Source organism: Tenrec ecaudatus, chromosome 7 (genome assembly GCF_050624435.1).
Source record: "Tenrec ecaudatus isolate mTenEca1 chromosome 7, mTenEca1.hap1, whole genome shotgun sequence".
Lineage (NCBI taxonomy): Eukaryota > Metazoa > Chordata > Mammalia > Afrosoricida > Tenrecidae > Tenrec > Tenrec ecaudatus.
Window position 1 is genome coordinate 132,777,406 of NC_134536.1, and position 17,873 is coordinate 132,795,278.

The following is a 17,873-nucleotide window of genomic DNA, read 5'->3' on the forward strand; positions in this document are numbered from 1 at the left end:
ATTTAAGATCGCTCTGTACATGATAGTCAAGACAAAGGACCCCTCAGAGAGAGTGCCAGGGGTACAGATTCCCTGAGGGTGCAGGAAGGTGGGGAGAAGATGGGGGAGAAAGGGGAGTTGAGAGCATTGATGATTGTATAACCCCACCTGATGGCGCAGTGAGGTTTAATCCAGTAACTTGAGGATAATTTATCACCAGAAGAATAAACAATAGAGTAAAGGGTTGCATCCTCTCACCATACTTATCCAATCTGTGTGCTGAGCATACCACCAGAAAGCTGGACCAGATGAAGAAAAATGCAGCATCCAAATTAGAGGAAGGCTTATTAAAACCTTGCGATATGCAGATGGTACAACCTTGCTTGTTGAAAATGAGAAGGACTTGAAGCACTAGCTGATGAAGATGGAGGCTTGCAGCCTTCAGTGTGGATTACAACTCAATATAAAGAAGAACAAAATCTTTATCACTAGACAACTAAGTAGCATCATGGTAAATGGGGAAAGGATTGACATTGTCCAGGATTTTGTCTTGCTTGGTTCCATTGTCAATGCTCATGGAAGCCACAGTCAAGAGATCAAAGGATGCTTTGCATTTGGTTAATACATCTGCACAAGACTTCTTTAGAGAGTTAAAAAGCAGGGAAGTTACTTAACTTTGAGGACTAAGGTGTGTCTGACCCAAGTCATAATATTTTCAATTTCCTCATATGCATATGAAAGTTGGGCTGAAGGAAGACTGAAGAAGAAGTGCATCTGCATTGTGGTGCAGGAGAAGAATATTGAAAGTGCCATGGAGTGCCAAGGAAACAAACCAATCTGTCTTGGAAGTATGACCAGAGTGCTCCTTCGAGGCAAGGATGGCGAGACTGTGTCTTACATACTTTGGACATGGTGTCAGCAGAGACCAGTGCCTGGCAACGGGGACATCACGTTTGGTAAAGTAGAGAGAAAAAGAGGAAGACCTTCAATGAAATAGGTTGACTTCATGGCCGCCACCTGGGCTCAAGCACAGGATGATGCGGGACAGGCACTGTTTCATTCCGTCGAGCATAGGATCGCTGTGGGTCGGAAACCACTCAATGACACTTAGCAACAACCACCAAAATAAAGCATGGAAAAAAGAAACATCTAATTCAGGATAAAGGTGATGGGGAATTAGCAAAGGGTATCTACGTGTAGGAGCTTCAAAAGGTTCGGCCAAGTCTTCTTACTGAAGTTACGTAGCGTGATACAGGAGTGTCGCTGGGTTCCTCTTTCTATCCATTTGTATCTCTGGAACAGTTCAAATTTCAAAAGGATTTCGTGAATCGCGATGGTGCCCCACATCCAAAGATTGCACAAGAAAAGTTACACGATCCTATCACTAGCTGCATTAGAAGCATGTAATAATGTTAAGCATACATCCGTTCATTTAAAAAAAACTTGTCAAACGATGACTAGAATAAACTGATTAAAAGGATAACGAGAAACCTGTAGCAACTATCATGCTTAAGAGTGAACAGTCAGAAGGAAGTAGGCAGGGTTATCTTTTAAGCATGGTGCTTGGAAATCCTAGCGGGGAAAATGAGGCATGAAAAAGAAATACTAAAAAAAAAAGAAGTAAATACTACAGATGAATATTAGAAAGGGGAGGTGCAATCTGCCATCTACTTGATTTCATTTCTTTAAAAAAATCATTTTGTTGAGGGCTGGTACAACTCTTATCATAATCCATACGTCCCTCCATTGTGTCAAGCACATTTGTACATATGTTGCTGTCATATCGGATTTCATTTCATGATAAACAGAACCACCAAAAGTTCAGAAACCTATTAGATGCATAGCCCGGTCTTTAGTTCCTAAAGCTAATTACCTTCTAATACAACATAAACCAACAACCATGAAATGTGATTTTACAAATATTCCATTTGCAATAGCAACAAAAACTTTAAAATGCCCAGTACAAAAATCTAATTAAAAACACATAAGATTTTTGTAGAGAACTATAAATCTGTCTCCAAAGGAATCAGAGGATGACTCTATACCAAATTCACAGATGGACAGGTTCCATAGAATTAATTTGATAAACCTTACCAAATTGATATTATAATTCAATTCAATGCCAGTTAAAATTTGAGTAGAACTTTGGTAGATTTTTGCAAACTGTGTCTAAAATTTATATGGTAGAGCACATGACCAAGAATGGCCATCTGTTTTGAGAAAGAAGAAGATGGAAAGAGTTTATCTTATTTAGATGCCAAAGTTGTTATGCAATAGTATTTAAAAGTGTGGTATTGGCATACATATAGTCAGATTAGATATATTTTCAACCAATATCTCAGAAACAGATACACCATATGTGGAAATGTGTTCTATAACTGGATAGAATTGCACATCTTCACATGGCTAGCCGTAGAAGAAAAATAAAATTCAGTTAGATTGCTGTCTCAAACCTGAGTACACAATAAAATCTACTTAAATTAAAAAGGCAAAGCTTTAAAACCTTTAGAAAAACATATATAGGAAAACATTTCTATGTTTTCGGTATCCTTAAGACAGGTTTCCCTATCCAGGGTGGATGATACCTTCAGGACCAAGGGTGTGAGGGGCGATGCTGGGAGAGTGGAGGGTGAGTGGGTTGGAAAGGGGGAACTGATTACAAGGATCCACATGTGACCTCCTCCCTGGGAGAGGGACAGCAGAGAAGGGGTGGGAAAGGAGACTCCGGATAGGGCAAGATATGACAAAATAACGATGTATAAATTACCAAGGGCACATGAGGGAGGGGGGAGCGGGGAGGGAGGGGAAAAAAAAAGAGGACCTGATGCAAAGGGCTTAAGGGGAGAGCAAATGCTTTGAGAATGATTGGGGCAGGGAATGTATGGATGTGATTTATACAACTGATGTATGTATATGTATGGATTGTGATAAGAGTTGTATGAGTCCCTAATAAAATGTAAAAAAAGAAAAGAGGAGAAAAAGAAAATGATTAGGGCAAAGAATGTACAGATGTGCTTTATACAATTGATGTATGTATATGTATGGACTGTGATAAGAGTTGTATGAGCCCCTAATAAATTGTTTTTTTTTTAAAAGACAGGTTTCCCTTAAGAAGGCATAAGGGTACACTCATAAAGCAAGAAGGCAACATACTAGATTACAATGAGATTTAAAACATTGTTTTACAAAAGAAGACTACAAAGTGAAAGACTGGGAAAGAATGTATGCATTGTGTAAAAGTAGCAAAGTGTTCAGATGCATAATATATAAAGAACCTTGATAAATCAGTACAGGAAAGAACATCAGCTTAAACAATTTAATTGAAACATGAACAAGAATAAGAATAAATAACTTACAACAGAGGAAGCCCAGACAGCCAATAAACATACACAAAGATGATCAATTCTCCCTGATCATCAAGAAAATGCAGATTGAAAACTAAAATGAGATACCATTTTACAGGTATCGGTTGGCCACCTTAACCTGTATCGTAATACCACACAGCAAGGATGTGGGGAACACACCCAAAAAACACAAATAGGCTAGTGGGGATGCAAATTAGTAAATTACTTTGAAGAGAAATTAAAAACGCACAGTAAGGAGAAGATACACTCTGCAAGCATGTGATCCTCGTGGGAGGGATGTCCTGTAGACACACACCCAGGTGTGTCCACAGGTGTGTACGCACAAAACCGCCTAACACGGTGCACAGCAACATTGTTTGCAACAGCAAAAGCGGAAGCTCTAAATCAGTGGTTCTCAGCCTTCCTAATGCTCCGACCCTTTCCTACAGCTCCTCATGTTGTGGTGACCCCACATGTAGGTGGACCCATCTGGAGACCGATAGAGGAGCGGTGTCTCAGTTCCTAAGACCATCAGAAATATGGTGTTAGGTGACCCCCATGGAAGGGTTATCGACCCAAAGGGGTCGCGACTCACAGGTTGAGAATCACTTTTCTAAATGCCCATCACCAGGAGATACAGACAACAACTCTATGGTGGTGATAACATTCTTTTTTCTTTTTTAGTTTTATCAGATACTTTATTTAGATTGTATGGGGCCTGCCCGTTGTCAGAGCTGACAGATGATATTGGGGGTGTGCTCTGAAGGTATGAGAAAGGAAGGCAATTTGAGCTGCTAACTTGTGAGTCTATAAATTAATTGGTAAATTCTACTGAATCTACATTCTAAGACCCTGCTGCTGATTTTTCTTCCTTTGTCTCTGTACAGCTAAGCTGGAACAAAGAATAAGAGACTGCGATGCAAAGAAATATAGAGGTAGAGCTAGAATAAAAATGCCTTCATCGAATCATCAAATCGACACAAACCAAACAGAACCTTTCCGTACCTCTGTAGTGTTTCTAGCTTTTCTCATGAGGAATCCCACCATGGGGCTATAATGGACAAAATCCTTCACAAGGTACCAAACAGAGGCATTTTACTATAAGAAAACATCTGTTGGATAACATTCTTTTACAGAAATAGTATATACCCGTGAAAATGAATGAACTAGACCACACGACGCGATATGTAGCCTCTCAAAAGCATCATGTGCAGGGGAAACAAGTTGCAATTACATCCAGTGTGGTAATTTTTACCTAAAATCTAAGGCACGCACCGTGGTATGCTACATTATTTCTGGATCCGCCTATGCATAAGGAACAAACCTATGAAGACGTGTAGGGAAAGGATGCACACCAGAATTAGTATAGTGATCACGCCAGGAAAGAATGGAAGGCAAATGGGATTGGATAATTAATAAGAAGGATCCCCGATTTTAGCAAAACTGGTACGATTTAACAAAGCGGGGTGGTAGGGATGGGGGTGTTTTCTATGCCGCTTGCCGAACCTTTTTGACTCCTTCAGCTCCGTGAGAGTTTTTAAAGATGCGTGGCCCTGTCTCCGAGTTGACCCCGGTGAGGAGCTGACACTGCTCTCCCCGCTTGCCCCGTGCAGGTGATTCTACGTCTCCGGAAGGAACTCCAGGAGCTCAAGGATGAACTGGCCATGGTCACAGGGGAGCCGAGGACGGAGGCGCTCACAGAAGCCGAGCTCCTCCAGTAAGCCTGCAGTCTTTGCTGTTTCCCCCCTCTTCCGCACAGCGAGTTTGTGTTACCTTCTTTGTTGGCCCTCATATTAGAAACTCACCTCAGAGCATGAGCGTCTCCCGGGACAGTCTGAAATTGCAGTTAGGCGCCAGTGAAGACTGGCGGCTTTCCATGAAAAACTGGAGAAGGCTGGCAGTGTTTTTTGCCGCCTCAGCTCCGAGGAAGTAAAGAACAGAGTAAAGAGAGGATGGGAGCAGCCTTCTCATTGCCAGCTACGAGAAGAGACTGCATAATAGTCATGCAATTTTAAAACACACACACGCACACCGAGCGCTCTTAAGCTGTGGATCTCAGATTTAAAAGGAATTCAAGAAACATCCTTTGTGTTCAACAGCATCTTGCTGCAAGCACCAATTTATCCCATGCCAAAGTAAGCTCTCCCCTTTCATAAATAGATGGCCCCTGTATTACAGTTCAAACGCCTGTGATGGGAATGAAAGCAGGGATTCAGGGATTTAGACAAACGTGGCATCTCTCAGAGCCTTTAGGTTTGCAGCCATATGGCGGACCGGTGGCACAATGTACCTTTCATTCTCCCTCTGATCGTGAGCCACGGTGGTGGGCCTTCTGGCTGTTTCAGTGATGCTTTGGAAGTGTTTGTGGAGTGGTAATAATGGACTAGGTTTAAAAGGCAGTAGCCTATTCTATTTTCAAATAAGAAACAGCCCCACAAGATGTTTCTAAAGGGATGGAAACAATAACACTAGCTTTCTTTCAACTATTTTATGGTCATCCCACACATAACTCTAGCATTGATTTCCAAACTGACTGGGCCTACCTAACCCCCCTTTCAGAAAAAAAGTTACTCAACACCCCTTGACAATTAAAAACGTTACAGGCTAGCCCATAATCCAGGATAAAGTGCCGGTGTTTGCTTTCACAGTCCACTTTGGGAAACACTGGTCCAGAGCTTGCGATGTCTTCAGCCAGGCTTCTGTTATGTACGAAACTTTCATTGCTCTGGGTCTAGGATATCCCATAAAAAAAATTTGTCAAGTTGATTCCAACTCACAGAGATACTATAGGACAGAGCAGAATTTCCCCACGGGCTTCCCAAGGCTGCAAATCTTATAGAAGCAGACAGCCACCTCTTGACCCAACTGACTGGCTGGTGGTTTCAAACTTGCAACCTCTCCGTTTCAAACCAAGTTCTTACCTGCTGTGCCACCAGGGATCTTTTGATTTTAGAACTGTATTTAGTAAAAGTGTAGTCCCCTGAGGCTTTCCTTCAAAAAACAATTGCTTTGAGTCATTTTTGCAAGTAATGCCAAAATCCTATTTTCTGAGAATTTCATGGGTTTTTTTTCTTGAAATAACTTAGTGAAAATTAAAAGTGAGAATTAGTTCACAATGTTGCTTCCTGCCCGACCAAAAAACGAATTTACCAATAATTGTCTTTGAAGATCTCACTTTAGAGTTTTGATCTCAAGCTAGGCTCCAGCAAGGTAAGCAAACCCACTAGACCTTTCAACAACAGGAATTTAGTATAGGGGATTCATTACACAGGAGATGGTATCGCTGAGAACCTAAATAGAATGATCAGCCCCGCACACCCCCCCACCCCGAAATCAGTAACAGCAGGAACCTCCTACACGGCAAGAACTAGAAGGACAAAGGGAGGAGGTGGTATTGCCAAAGCCGGAGAGCTAGAGCTCATCCGCAGGAACTGCACCATAATGCGTGCTCGGTGGGTGATGGGAGCAGAGGCCAGTGTAGACCTCTGTTGCTACCTGTGACATCATTCAAGATGAGGGAGCCCTATCTCTCCCATCTCCCACCTGCAGTCTTCCACCAGTGTGCCCCAGTGGCCGAACTTACCCAGAATCTAGTAGGTGAAGGAGTCCTGGACTATAGTTTCTTATGACACAGAGTCAAAGAGGGAAAGGGTAGAAATTGGATCTTAGAGAAAAGGAAATGACCAGCATCTCAAATACCAAAAACCAAACTTACTACCATCTAGTTGATGCCAACTCACAGTAACCCAATAGGACAGGGTAGAACTGGCCTGTTGGTTTTGACAATACTCAGTGTGGTCACTAACGCTGTTCATAAAGTCTGTAGATTGCTTACGAGGCTTCGTTTAAGGGTAACCGAGTCTGACTGTGATGGTTTTAGCATACCTGAGATAGTTAATGTGTATTGTGCCAATCTGGCTGATAACCACATGTGAGGTTAATTGAGGGCGGAGAGATAAATGGCTCAGTGAGCCTCGCCTTTCTGGTTCTCGGGTCTCTTGCTCTCTGATGGTCAAACCCGGGTGCAGCTGTGTTAGCCAGTTTCCTGCCTCAGCTGGCAAGGCTCACTTCCTGCAAGACATCCCTGAGGAGAAGCCTCATTGACCTACCCCGATGCAGCCCTGGGTGCTGGAGCACCTGTGTGGAGACCCCTGCCAGCACTGAGATGCTAACACATTCACTGACTCGGCTTTCCTCCTGCAGTCGGCATCATTGCGTGTGTTTTGTGAGATGGAGGAGGACTTTGTGGATTGGTGTCAGACATATGGGCTAATGTTTGACTTGTGGGCTTGGGCAGCACTGGGTTGGGATATTTTCTTGATGTGCATTTACCCTTTATGTAAAACTTTCTCTTATACATATGAGTTTCTGTGAATTTGTTTCTCTGATGTACCCAGAGCCAGTGGACTCTCCAGTCACCACCCAAAATAAGAAGTGTTTTTCTTTCTTGGTCTCATTTTTGTTTTTTAAGCGACTAGACACTTCAGGAAGCACCTAAGAGATTGAAAAGTAGAGGTGAGACAGGCAAGAGAAAAGGATAAGCTAGAATACAGTGGGTGCATCACCATGAAGGTGCTCTGTCTGAAAGTACTGGAACCCTGAAGCAGAAGGGGCCTAGAAACAGCCAAGGCGTGTTTGACTGGAGCTATTGTACCGGGTAGTTGTCCTCTAAACTCTGGGCACTCCTCCTTCCCATTGCGAGCTCAGAAGCTTAGGATGCAGAAACAAAGAGGAACCAGATAATCTGTGAAGATCAGTGCCTACGGGATACAGCCAAACACAGTGCTCTGCCCTATCCCAGTTCAGCCGCTTGTACCAGGCTGGCTATCTGAGCTCAGATATCTTGGCTATGTTCACAATCAAGATTGACTAGGAAAATGGCCGAATATCAACACTGACAGGGAAGAGAAGATGATAGCGAATAGAGGACTTCAGAACTGAGCTTTACAGCAAAACTGGTCTGTGTCCTCAGAGATAGAAAGAAACGCATACATAGCATTCATGAAACAAGAATAGAATCTTGATTCTTAGGGGACACAGCCAAAAGAAGATCTTGGAAATGAAGTATATATATATATATATATACTTTTTTCCCTTAAGAACTTAATAGATTGTTCAGTAGCAGAATTGAAGAGAGAGAGAGGTGGAATAGTGATCTAGGAAGATATACACTAAGGCTTCTTCCAGATTATCAAGAAGAGAACGAATAAAAGATGAAAAGTTTAAAAGAAAAAGGTCTAGATTAGCCAATAGCTACCTGTTGTCCATGGAATTGTGTCCTCAAAAAAAGTTATGTTGACGTCTTAACCATTGTGCTTGTGAATGTGACATTGTTTGAGGGCTTTCGTTCAAGTTAAGAAGGTCCTACTGGAGTACAGTGTGTCCTAGTCTTACATGACTGGTGTCCTATGTTGTTGTTGTTGTTAGGTGCTGTAGTCAGTTCCAACTGACAGTGGCCTTTTGTGCAACAGGAAGTCCTGCGCCATCCTGACACTCGTCCTTCTGTCTGAGCCTATGGTGGCAGCCCGCGTCTATCCATCTCAGCAAGGGCTTTTCCTGTTTGCTCTCCCATCTACTTTACCAAACATGAGGTCTTTCTCCAGGGACAGGTCTTTCCTGATAACACGTCCAAAGTGTGTGTGAGGAAGTCTTGCCATCCTTGCCTCTAAGGAGCATTCGGGCTGTACTTTTTCCAAGTCAGATGTGCTTGTTCATTTGGCAGGCCATCATCCTTTGAACATTCTTCCCCAGCACCACCGTTCAAATGTATCGATCTTCCTTTGGTTTTCCTAGTCAATGTCCAACTTTCACATGCATATGAGTCTATTGACCCATGGTTTGGGTCCACATACCTTCGTCCTCAGAGTAACACCCTTGCTTTGTATCACTTTACAGATGTCTTGTGCAGCAGACTTACCTACTGCAATGTGCCCTTTAGTCTCTCGGTTGCTGCTTCCATGACATTGGTTGCGGTGACCTCTAAAAGGGGAGAAAGGATGTGGAAACATTCACACTCCAGGGGAAGACACTACATGAGAATCTACCCACAAGTCAAGCAATGGCAAGAAACCCTTGGCTTCCAGAGAGTATAAAGAAAAAGAAATGATTGTCCCTTAGAGGCGAGAGAGAGAGAGAGAGAGAGAGAGAGAGAGACTGTGCTCTACTGACATCTGAACCCAAATTTCTAACTTCAAAGCAGCTGTGAGACTATAAATTTCTGCTCTTCAGAAGCACCCGCGTTTTGGTAATGTGCTATGGCAGCCCTAGACAAGGAAGACACCATCTGATCAGAAAGCTGCTCTCTTCGTTGTGTAGTGCTCCTGTCACAGAAATGCCATGCGTAGGTGGCTTTAGTAGAAATTCTTTCTCAGTTTAGAGGCTAAAACTCTGAGCCAGGACACCAGTTGTGGGGAAGGCTTCTCTCCTTCCATTCTGGGAGAAGGCTCTTGTCTCCTTTCCATCTCTCTTGAGGGCCTTCCTTGGATCTAGGAGGTCCTCAGGACTAGCACCCACAGTGTCTTTCTACACCCAGCTCTTCTTTCTGGGAGATCATCAGCTCCCCACTCCTCTATTTCTTTCTCCTGTTTCCTATAAGTGGAAAGAGGAGGCAGACTACCCACCATCAGCATCAAATTGATTCTGATTCATTGCAACCCCATGTGTTTTGTTTATTTATTTGTTTTTAGGGGTGTAAATTTTTATGGGAGCAGATTGTCTCATCTTTCTTCAACAGAAAGGCTGATTGGTTTCATCTGCCAGCCTTGTGGTTAGCGATCCGACACTTGCAACCACGCCTCAGGGAAAGTCTCTTTTCATTGAATCAGGGCTGTACCCCGAGTAAGAGTGTTTCATCCCCCTCTGATCTTGACAACAGATTGGCTGATTACATCACATTGCATCTGGGGATGATTATATCATGCTATAGCTTCCAAATTACTGAGATGCATGACTTCGCCAAGTTGACACACGTATGAGGGGACAAGGGGACAATTCAATCCATGACAGGAGCGTTAATGCTGCAGTGGATGCACGTTCAGCTGCTAACCCCAAAGTAGGCAGTTCAGACCCACCAACTGCTCCACAGAAAAAAAGAAGTGGCCCTTGGCTTCCTCAGAAGATTACAGTCCTCCCCAGAAGGATGTAATACAGAGGACAGGAATGAAGTTATACCCCAGGGAGAGTGACGGGTCTGTCCAGACCACATAAGCAAAAGCCAAGAGAGAAAGAGAGAGAACCTGCCTAATCCTGGCCTACCAATCCCCGAGGATGGCACCCCTGCTTTGAGCAGCCAATGCAGAGAGGACCATACGACTGAACCCACCATGCAACACGACATCCCCTCACTGACTCTCTATGGGGGCAGCACTGGAGACACTGTGCGGAAAGGGTGCCCAGTCCACCACACACACAGTGGGGTGAAGCATGAAGGGAGTACAACAGGGCAGCGAGAGTTGCAGAGTAAGTCCCCAAGCGGTCCTGAAAATAGGCTTCTGACTTGGGAGACAGGGATTGGCGCCTCATCAAACCTGAACAGAAAACCTGATCAGACGAACCTGGAATTGTTTATAGGCTTTGTTTGTTTGTTTGTTTTATTTCATTTGACTTCATTTTTTCTTTCATTCTATGTCTAGCTATATAAGATAGGCAGGATAAACAATACAGAGGAGAAAACAGTGGGACCAGTGGTCCTGGGGGAGCATGGGAAAGGAGGGGACAGACAGGGGGAATGGGGAACCAACAAACTCAGGGACCAAGAAACAAGAGATCTAAGATTTATGGTGAGAAGGGTGTAGAATGCCTGGTAGGTTTTGATCAAGGTCAATGTATCCAAGAAGAATTACTGAGAGTCAAATGGAGGGTGAGCATGATTGTGGGACAGGAGAAGGTGAAAGGAAATAGAGAAAAGAACAAGGAAGCAAAAAATATTTATAGAAGTATAGATATAGGCATGTATATATGTAAATATATATAATGATAGGGACATAGATCTATGTACATACATTTATATGTTAAGTATTAAGGTAGCAGACAGACATTGGGCCTCCCTCAACGCAAGAACACTGTTCTAATAATTTGGCATTCTGTGATGCTCACCTTACCGACACAATGACTGAAAACAAAATGGGTGCATAAGCAAATATGGTGAAGAAAGCTGATGATGCCTGGCTATTAAAAGAAATAGTGTCTGGGGTCTTAAAGGCTTAAAGATAAACAAGCGGCCATCTAGTTGGTAAGCCACAAAGCCCACATGGAAGAAGCACACAAGCCTGTGTGATCACGAGGTGTCGACTGGATCAGGTATCGGCCATCAAAAGATCCCAAACAAACAAGGGAGGGTCTGATGGAGACTCAAAGCCCATCTGTAGACTATTAGACCTCCCTGTACAGAAGGGTCACAAGGAAGGGACATGCCAGCCAGGGTGCAGTAGAGCACCAATGAAACACACCTCATTCCTCTAGTTCCTGAATGCCTCCTCGCCCCCCACTATCATAACCCAGTTCTACCGTACAAATCTGGCCAGACCGGAGTATGTATATTGGTACAGCTAAGAGTTGTCGACACATGGAATCCAGGACAGGCAAACCTCTCAGGAACAGTAGTGGAGGTAGCAATAGCATGAGCATAAGGGGGGAATTGGGGGAAGGGAGAGAAAGAGGGAACTGATCACATGGTTAGGTAGATATAACATTCCGCCCCCCCCCCAGGGGGACCAATAATAGAAATGTGGGTTAATGAAGACAACAGACAGTGTACTATACAAAATAGCAATAATAACATATAATTGTTTAAGGAAGGAGAGGGAAAAAAGAGAAGCTGATACCAAGGGCTCAAGTAGAAAGAAAATATTTTGGAAATGGTGATGGCAGCATATATATAAATACAATGCTTAATACAATTGAATTATGGATTGTTATAAGATCTGTAAGAGCCCCTCAATAAAATGATTAATAGAAAAGAAAGAGAAAAGATCACAGTCCTCGAACCCCTATGGCATAGTGCTACAGTGCCCTTCCTACGGGTCATTGCGCATCAGAGTCAACTGGATGACAACCGAGAATGAGTATCTAATAGGAGCTTGTGGAGAAAAAAATACAGACAATGCAGAGAGTCAACAATTTAGTAAATATCTAATAATTGTCCGGAATTAAAAAAATAAGGCTTCAGAATAAAAATATCACCATGTGCTAAGTATGGTAGCCGTATTTTACAAAATATGTAGAAGTGAAAATACAGGAGCGGGGAGAATCCTAAGAATTACGACGGGGAGAGTTAAAAATCAAGAGTCAGATTTCCAGCAGACTTCTCAGCAACAGATGTGAAAACAAGAACTCTGAGCACTGAAAAAAGATCAACACACAAAACAGGACCTTTGATTGGATTTCTGTGTCTAGCTCAATTGTTCTACAAATGTGAAGGCAATAGAAAGGCATTTTTCAGACATGAAAAAGCATGTTAGTTGCCGTCATATCAATTCCAACTCAGGATGACCCTTGGTGTATCCGAATGGAACTCTTCCATCGGGTTTTCAAGGTTGCAATCTTCTGACCTCTTGACACCCTGACTGCAGACTTCTAGTGTCATGGCAGCTGCAAGAAACTAAGCTTCTGTTCTTAAAAAAAACCAACCCATTTGTGGTATATTATTAAGGCTGCCCTAGAAAAGTAAATGACGACTAGGCCTAAATTCTATGGGACCTGTGAACGCCTTCACACCCCTAGCCCTTTATGTAGCAGGTTTGTATCACCCAGGGATCTTTGAAAAAACTACCAGAGACTATATTCCAGTGAAAAGAAAAAGGCAATAAAGACAAAATAATGAGCTCATTTTGGTATAGATATACAATGCTTGTCCCTGTATAATATTTGCCTAGTCTTCTGCTAAAATGACTTTCCATTTATTAGAAAAATGACTTTTTTACTTATTAAAAATAATAGAATTTCTCATCTACAAGAATTCGAGTGGGAAAAGTAAAATTGTGACAACAGAGTTACAATACTGAAGGATGCTCAGATCTTGGATTGATTTTTGTTGACCCAGAGAGAGAAACTGACGATTCCAACCTAGAGAGGTTTTGCGTGGCCAATACAGAGTTGCTGTTAAGTTGGGTTTTTGTTTGGTTTGGTTTGGTTTGGTACAATTAGTTACTTTGCTCTTCATTCATTCAACAGTTATTATTCATCCAAAACAAACAAACTAACTAACTAACCGTCATCAAATCAATACTGACTCACAGGACAGGGTAGAACTGCCCCTGTGAGTTTCTGAGGTCATAGCTCTTTATGGCAGTGGTCCTCAACCTTCCTAATGCCGTGACCCTTTAATACAGTTCCGCATCTTGTGGTGACCCCAACCAAAAAATTATTTTCATTTTTACTTCATAACTGTCATTTTGATACTGTTATGAATCATCATGCAAATATCTGATATGCAAGATATATTTTCATTGTTACAAATTGAACACAATTAAAGCATAGTGATTGATCACAAATCTGTGTAGGAGCTAGTGAATGGAAAACTAATATGCTATGCAAACTTCCACCTCAAGCTATAAAATGTTTCCGAACAAAATAACAAAACAACCCTGCATATACATGAAAGTACAGAAAATTACGGATACCTTAAGTATGTACTCTCCAATGGAAATGTGGTTATCTATGAGGCAATGGTATACTAGTATCAGGATCACTTTCTATACCATGTTCTAATCTATTTAATGGAAAAAATCATGTTGTTAATAAAAAGATAATTTTTTAAACTATTAAAAAAAGAAATATTTATTTATAATTACAAGTAAATGAAGTTTTATCTTGAAGCATGGTGTTTCCGTCTGCACGCGGGGTTCTCGTGTGGATGTATCAACACGTGGGCGGACCTACCTGGAGGTGGACAGAGGAGCAATGTTGCAGTTCCTCAAACCATCAGAAATAGGTGTTTTCTGCTGGTCTTAGGCAACCCCTGTGAAAGGGTGGTTCGACCCCCAAAGGGGTCGTGACCCACAGGTTGAGAACGACTGCTCTATGGGAATACAAAGCCCTATCTTTCTCCCATGGGGTGGCTGGTGATTTAGAACTGTTGACCTCATGGTTAGCAGCCCAATGCATAACCACTGTGCCATCAGGGCTGTTAGCCACCGAGTAATCACAAAGCTCTCTCTTGTTTCCTGAGAAGGACACAAAGCTCAACACAACCTAGACAAGCTCCCCGTAGCTCATAATTTAGAGGTGGCGACATACACAAGCACTAATGACGATGATTGAGTGCATAATAAGTTTTATGAAAACCTGTAAACAAAGCACGATGAAATTGCAGAGATAGTGATGATTAATTCTTAGCCCAGGAATCATGTCAACCTAGTTCATGTGCAACTAAATAAACATCGACCGTGTTTGTTTAGTCATGCTAAATAAACATCAGCAATGTTTATTTAGGAATGAAGTCTCAGCTGTCAGAGTAATTGCCCTATGCGGCGTGTCGCATCGTCCTAGATTTGTTCCTGATCAGAAGGGAGGGAGAACAAATGTTGCAAACCACCATCCACCTTCACAATACTCTGGTCAATGTAGTGCTTGTTCAGGTGATGTGTTTCTGTTATATTGTTACAGCAGATATTTTTTTAACCGTAATTAGCTAGTTGAAGATTTGCATAATCTAAAATTCAGTAGCTGTAATTAAGTTTCTTGACATCTTGATGTGAAAGAGATGAGTTAGAATTTTTCCCTGACTTGTCATTGATAGGGACCCTGCGGGTGAAGTAGGTTATTTGCGGGACTGCTTAGCACAAAGTCCACCGTTCGATTGTACCCGTCATTCCAGGGGAGAAAGGAGAAGCTTTCTGCTCTCACGAATCTTCAGACACCCAAGGAATCCATTCTACTCTGTCTTGTCATGGCCGTGTGTCAGAGTCAACTCTCGGGCAGTGGGTTTGGTTGATTTTGATGTCACCGGTGTTAATCACCAGTGGACTTCTGTGTCCCTTTTCTGCGGACATTTTCTCTGAAACGTAGATCAGCCTTAGTTCTCCCATTGCACTCTACCCCCTCGGGGAGTGGGGCAGGAGGGTATGTAAGAGTGTTAAAGAAAGCAAGAGCCTCATTGCTTGGCAGGACAGAGCGGCCGAGGTGTTCTAGCTCTTGTCTTTTTGATTCCTACTGAGGCAGTCTAGCAAGGCCTAAGCACATTCCTGATGGGGACTCTCTGAAGGATGGCAGAAGGCAGATGTCAAATAGATGCCATACACTGTGTAGTTTGCATTGGCAGTTTGGGGTATTTAATAATATCCAACTCATCACATTTTCTAAAATTTCAGTTTTAATGTAAATATTTGTTGCATTGATTTGGATGCTTTAATTGGTGGATTTCAGATGTCAGCCTCTGGCTATTGTGATTTTTTTTTTCAAGTTTACTTTTTTTTTTTTTTGGCCTGGGTAAGTTTGAAAGGACACAGCTGGATAAAGACTATATAGCCAAGCTAATGTTTACACAGAACTTTTGGGTGAAGATTTTATTCTGATTGATTCTCTAAACACACACCCCTTTGTTCCTCTTGTGAAACAATAAACCCATGGGTATCTGTCTGGGATGGAAGCATGATACCCTGACCCAAATCTAAGTGAGTGGAGTATTTTTTGCATAAAAGTATTTTACTTCTGAGACGGAACTGAACTAGAACCAATGGGCCCCCTTTTCCCAAAGTAACTGGATACTTTCAAAAGTCTGGATCATTTTCTAACAGGAAAAAAAATCTTAAATTAGTTAACATTTTTTAACATGATTATATTGTGCACCCTTTAGAATAGACATATATTGGTTGCCATCACATCATCTCTGGTTCGTGGCAGCAGGCTTGATTCTGCATCATCTTCATGATCATTGGCTCATATTCAATATCGTCTCTTTATAGATGCTTTTGAGGATTCAGGCACATGGGACACAGAATGTTTCCAAGGAATCACACACACATAAACATATATGCATATGTATATAAACAGAGATCAAGAAATGGACACAGAACTTGTAAACCTTAATGGTAGCCCCGTTTGTACCCATAATGCTTGCCTAATACCTCCAGACTGAGACTTCCTGTGTGGAAAGTGGGAACGTTGGACTAGATGACGTGTAGGTGCACTTGCAGCTTCAGGCTTTAATTTTGAGTTTATTATCTGTGGGTTAGCTCATTATTTACGTACTCAATATGTATTATAGCAAAGAGCTAATGTTACTTGAAGAAATTCAGAAATGGGGGCAATTTCTGCAGATTTTATCCATGGAGGTAATGATTCTAACATGAAGAGCAAGTTTCAGAGTCTCTTCTGACATTCACTTTGATTTTTTTCTTTCTTTCCTGTCTTTTTAATGACCCTTTGCTTTCTTCATGAACAAGTTCGTGTTGTCCCCCACAGCTCATCCAGTTTTCTGTCATTAGTATTCTATGCTCCAAATCTGTTCTTGAGATGGTCTCGAGACGCAGGTGGGGGAGACTCAAGGTCATAGTTTGGCTCTCGTGCACTTGGTTTAATTTTCTTCAGCTTCAATCTGAACTCATATATGAGCAATTGGTGGCCTGTTCTGTCGTCAGCCCGTGGCCTAATTTTAGCAGCTCATATTGAGCTTCTTCATTGTCTCTTCCCAAAGATGTAGTCAAGTACATTTCTGTGCATTCAATCTGGAGACATCCATGTGTAGAGTCGCTGATTGTGTTTTGAGAAAAGATATTTGCTATAAACAGGTCCATGGTCTTTCAACATTCTATCATGTGTTCTCCAACTTCATTTTTATCGCCAAGACCATATTATCCAACGAATGTTCCTTCCTCTTTGTTCCAACTCTTGCATTCCAATCACCAAAATTATCAACCCATATTGATCGAATGTTTATAATCAATTTCAGACTGAAAACGTTGGGTAGAATTCTTCCGTTTCTTCATCACTGGCCTTAGTGGTTGGTGCATACATTGGAATAATAGTTGTACTGATTGGATTTCCTTGAAGGCAGATAAATATAATCCTATCACAGACAGAGTTGTACTTCAAGATCGATCTTGAGATGTCCTTTTAGGCCATGAATGCAACGCTATTGCTCTTGACTGGGCCATTCCCAGCAGCGTCAACCACAGGATTGTCTGTTTCAATGTGGCCAATGCCAGTCCGTTTCAGCTCGCTAACACCTAGAAAACTCACTTTCATTTTTGACGGCTTCCAGTTTTCCTAGATTCACCCTTTGTACAAGTCCCGATTCTTTTTTTTAATCATTTTATTGGGGGCTCGTACAATTCTTACCACAATCCATCCATGCATCCATTGTGTCAAGAACATATGTACATTTGTTGCCATAAGTCCCGATTATTAATAGATGTCTGCAACTGTCTCTTTCATTTTGAGTCATGCCCCATGAGCAAAGGAGGGTCCCAAAGGCTTTACTCCATTCACATCATCGTGATTGACTGTACTTTGAAACGGCATCTCTTCCTCAGTCACATTGTAAGTATCTTCTGACCTTGGCACTCTCTCTGACAAAGTGATGCTTGTATTCTTTAGGCCCTATGTCCGGCA

General features: G+C 42.1%; 1 protein-coding gene across 1 annotated transcript in view; it reads left to right on the forward strand.

Moving 5' to 3' along the window:
• The window catches only part of LOC142452954 (kinesin-like protein KIF6), a 233,191-nt gene that overhangs the window by 179,716 nt on the left and 35,602 nt on the right, over positions 1-17,873 (forward strand). Inside the window, exon 10 of the mRNA XM_075554110.1 lies at positions 4,937-5,040. Coding sequence (XP_075410225.1) covers positions 4,937-5,040 — 104 coding nt within the window. The remainder of the gene's footprint in view (positions 1-4,936; positions 5,041-17,873) is intronic.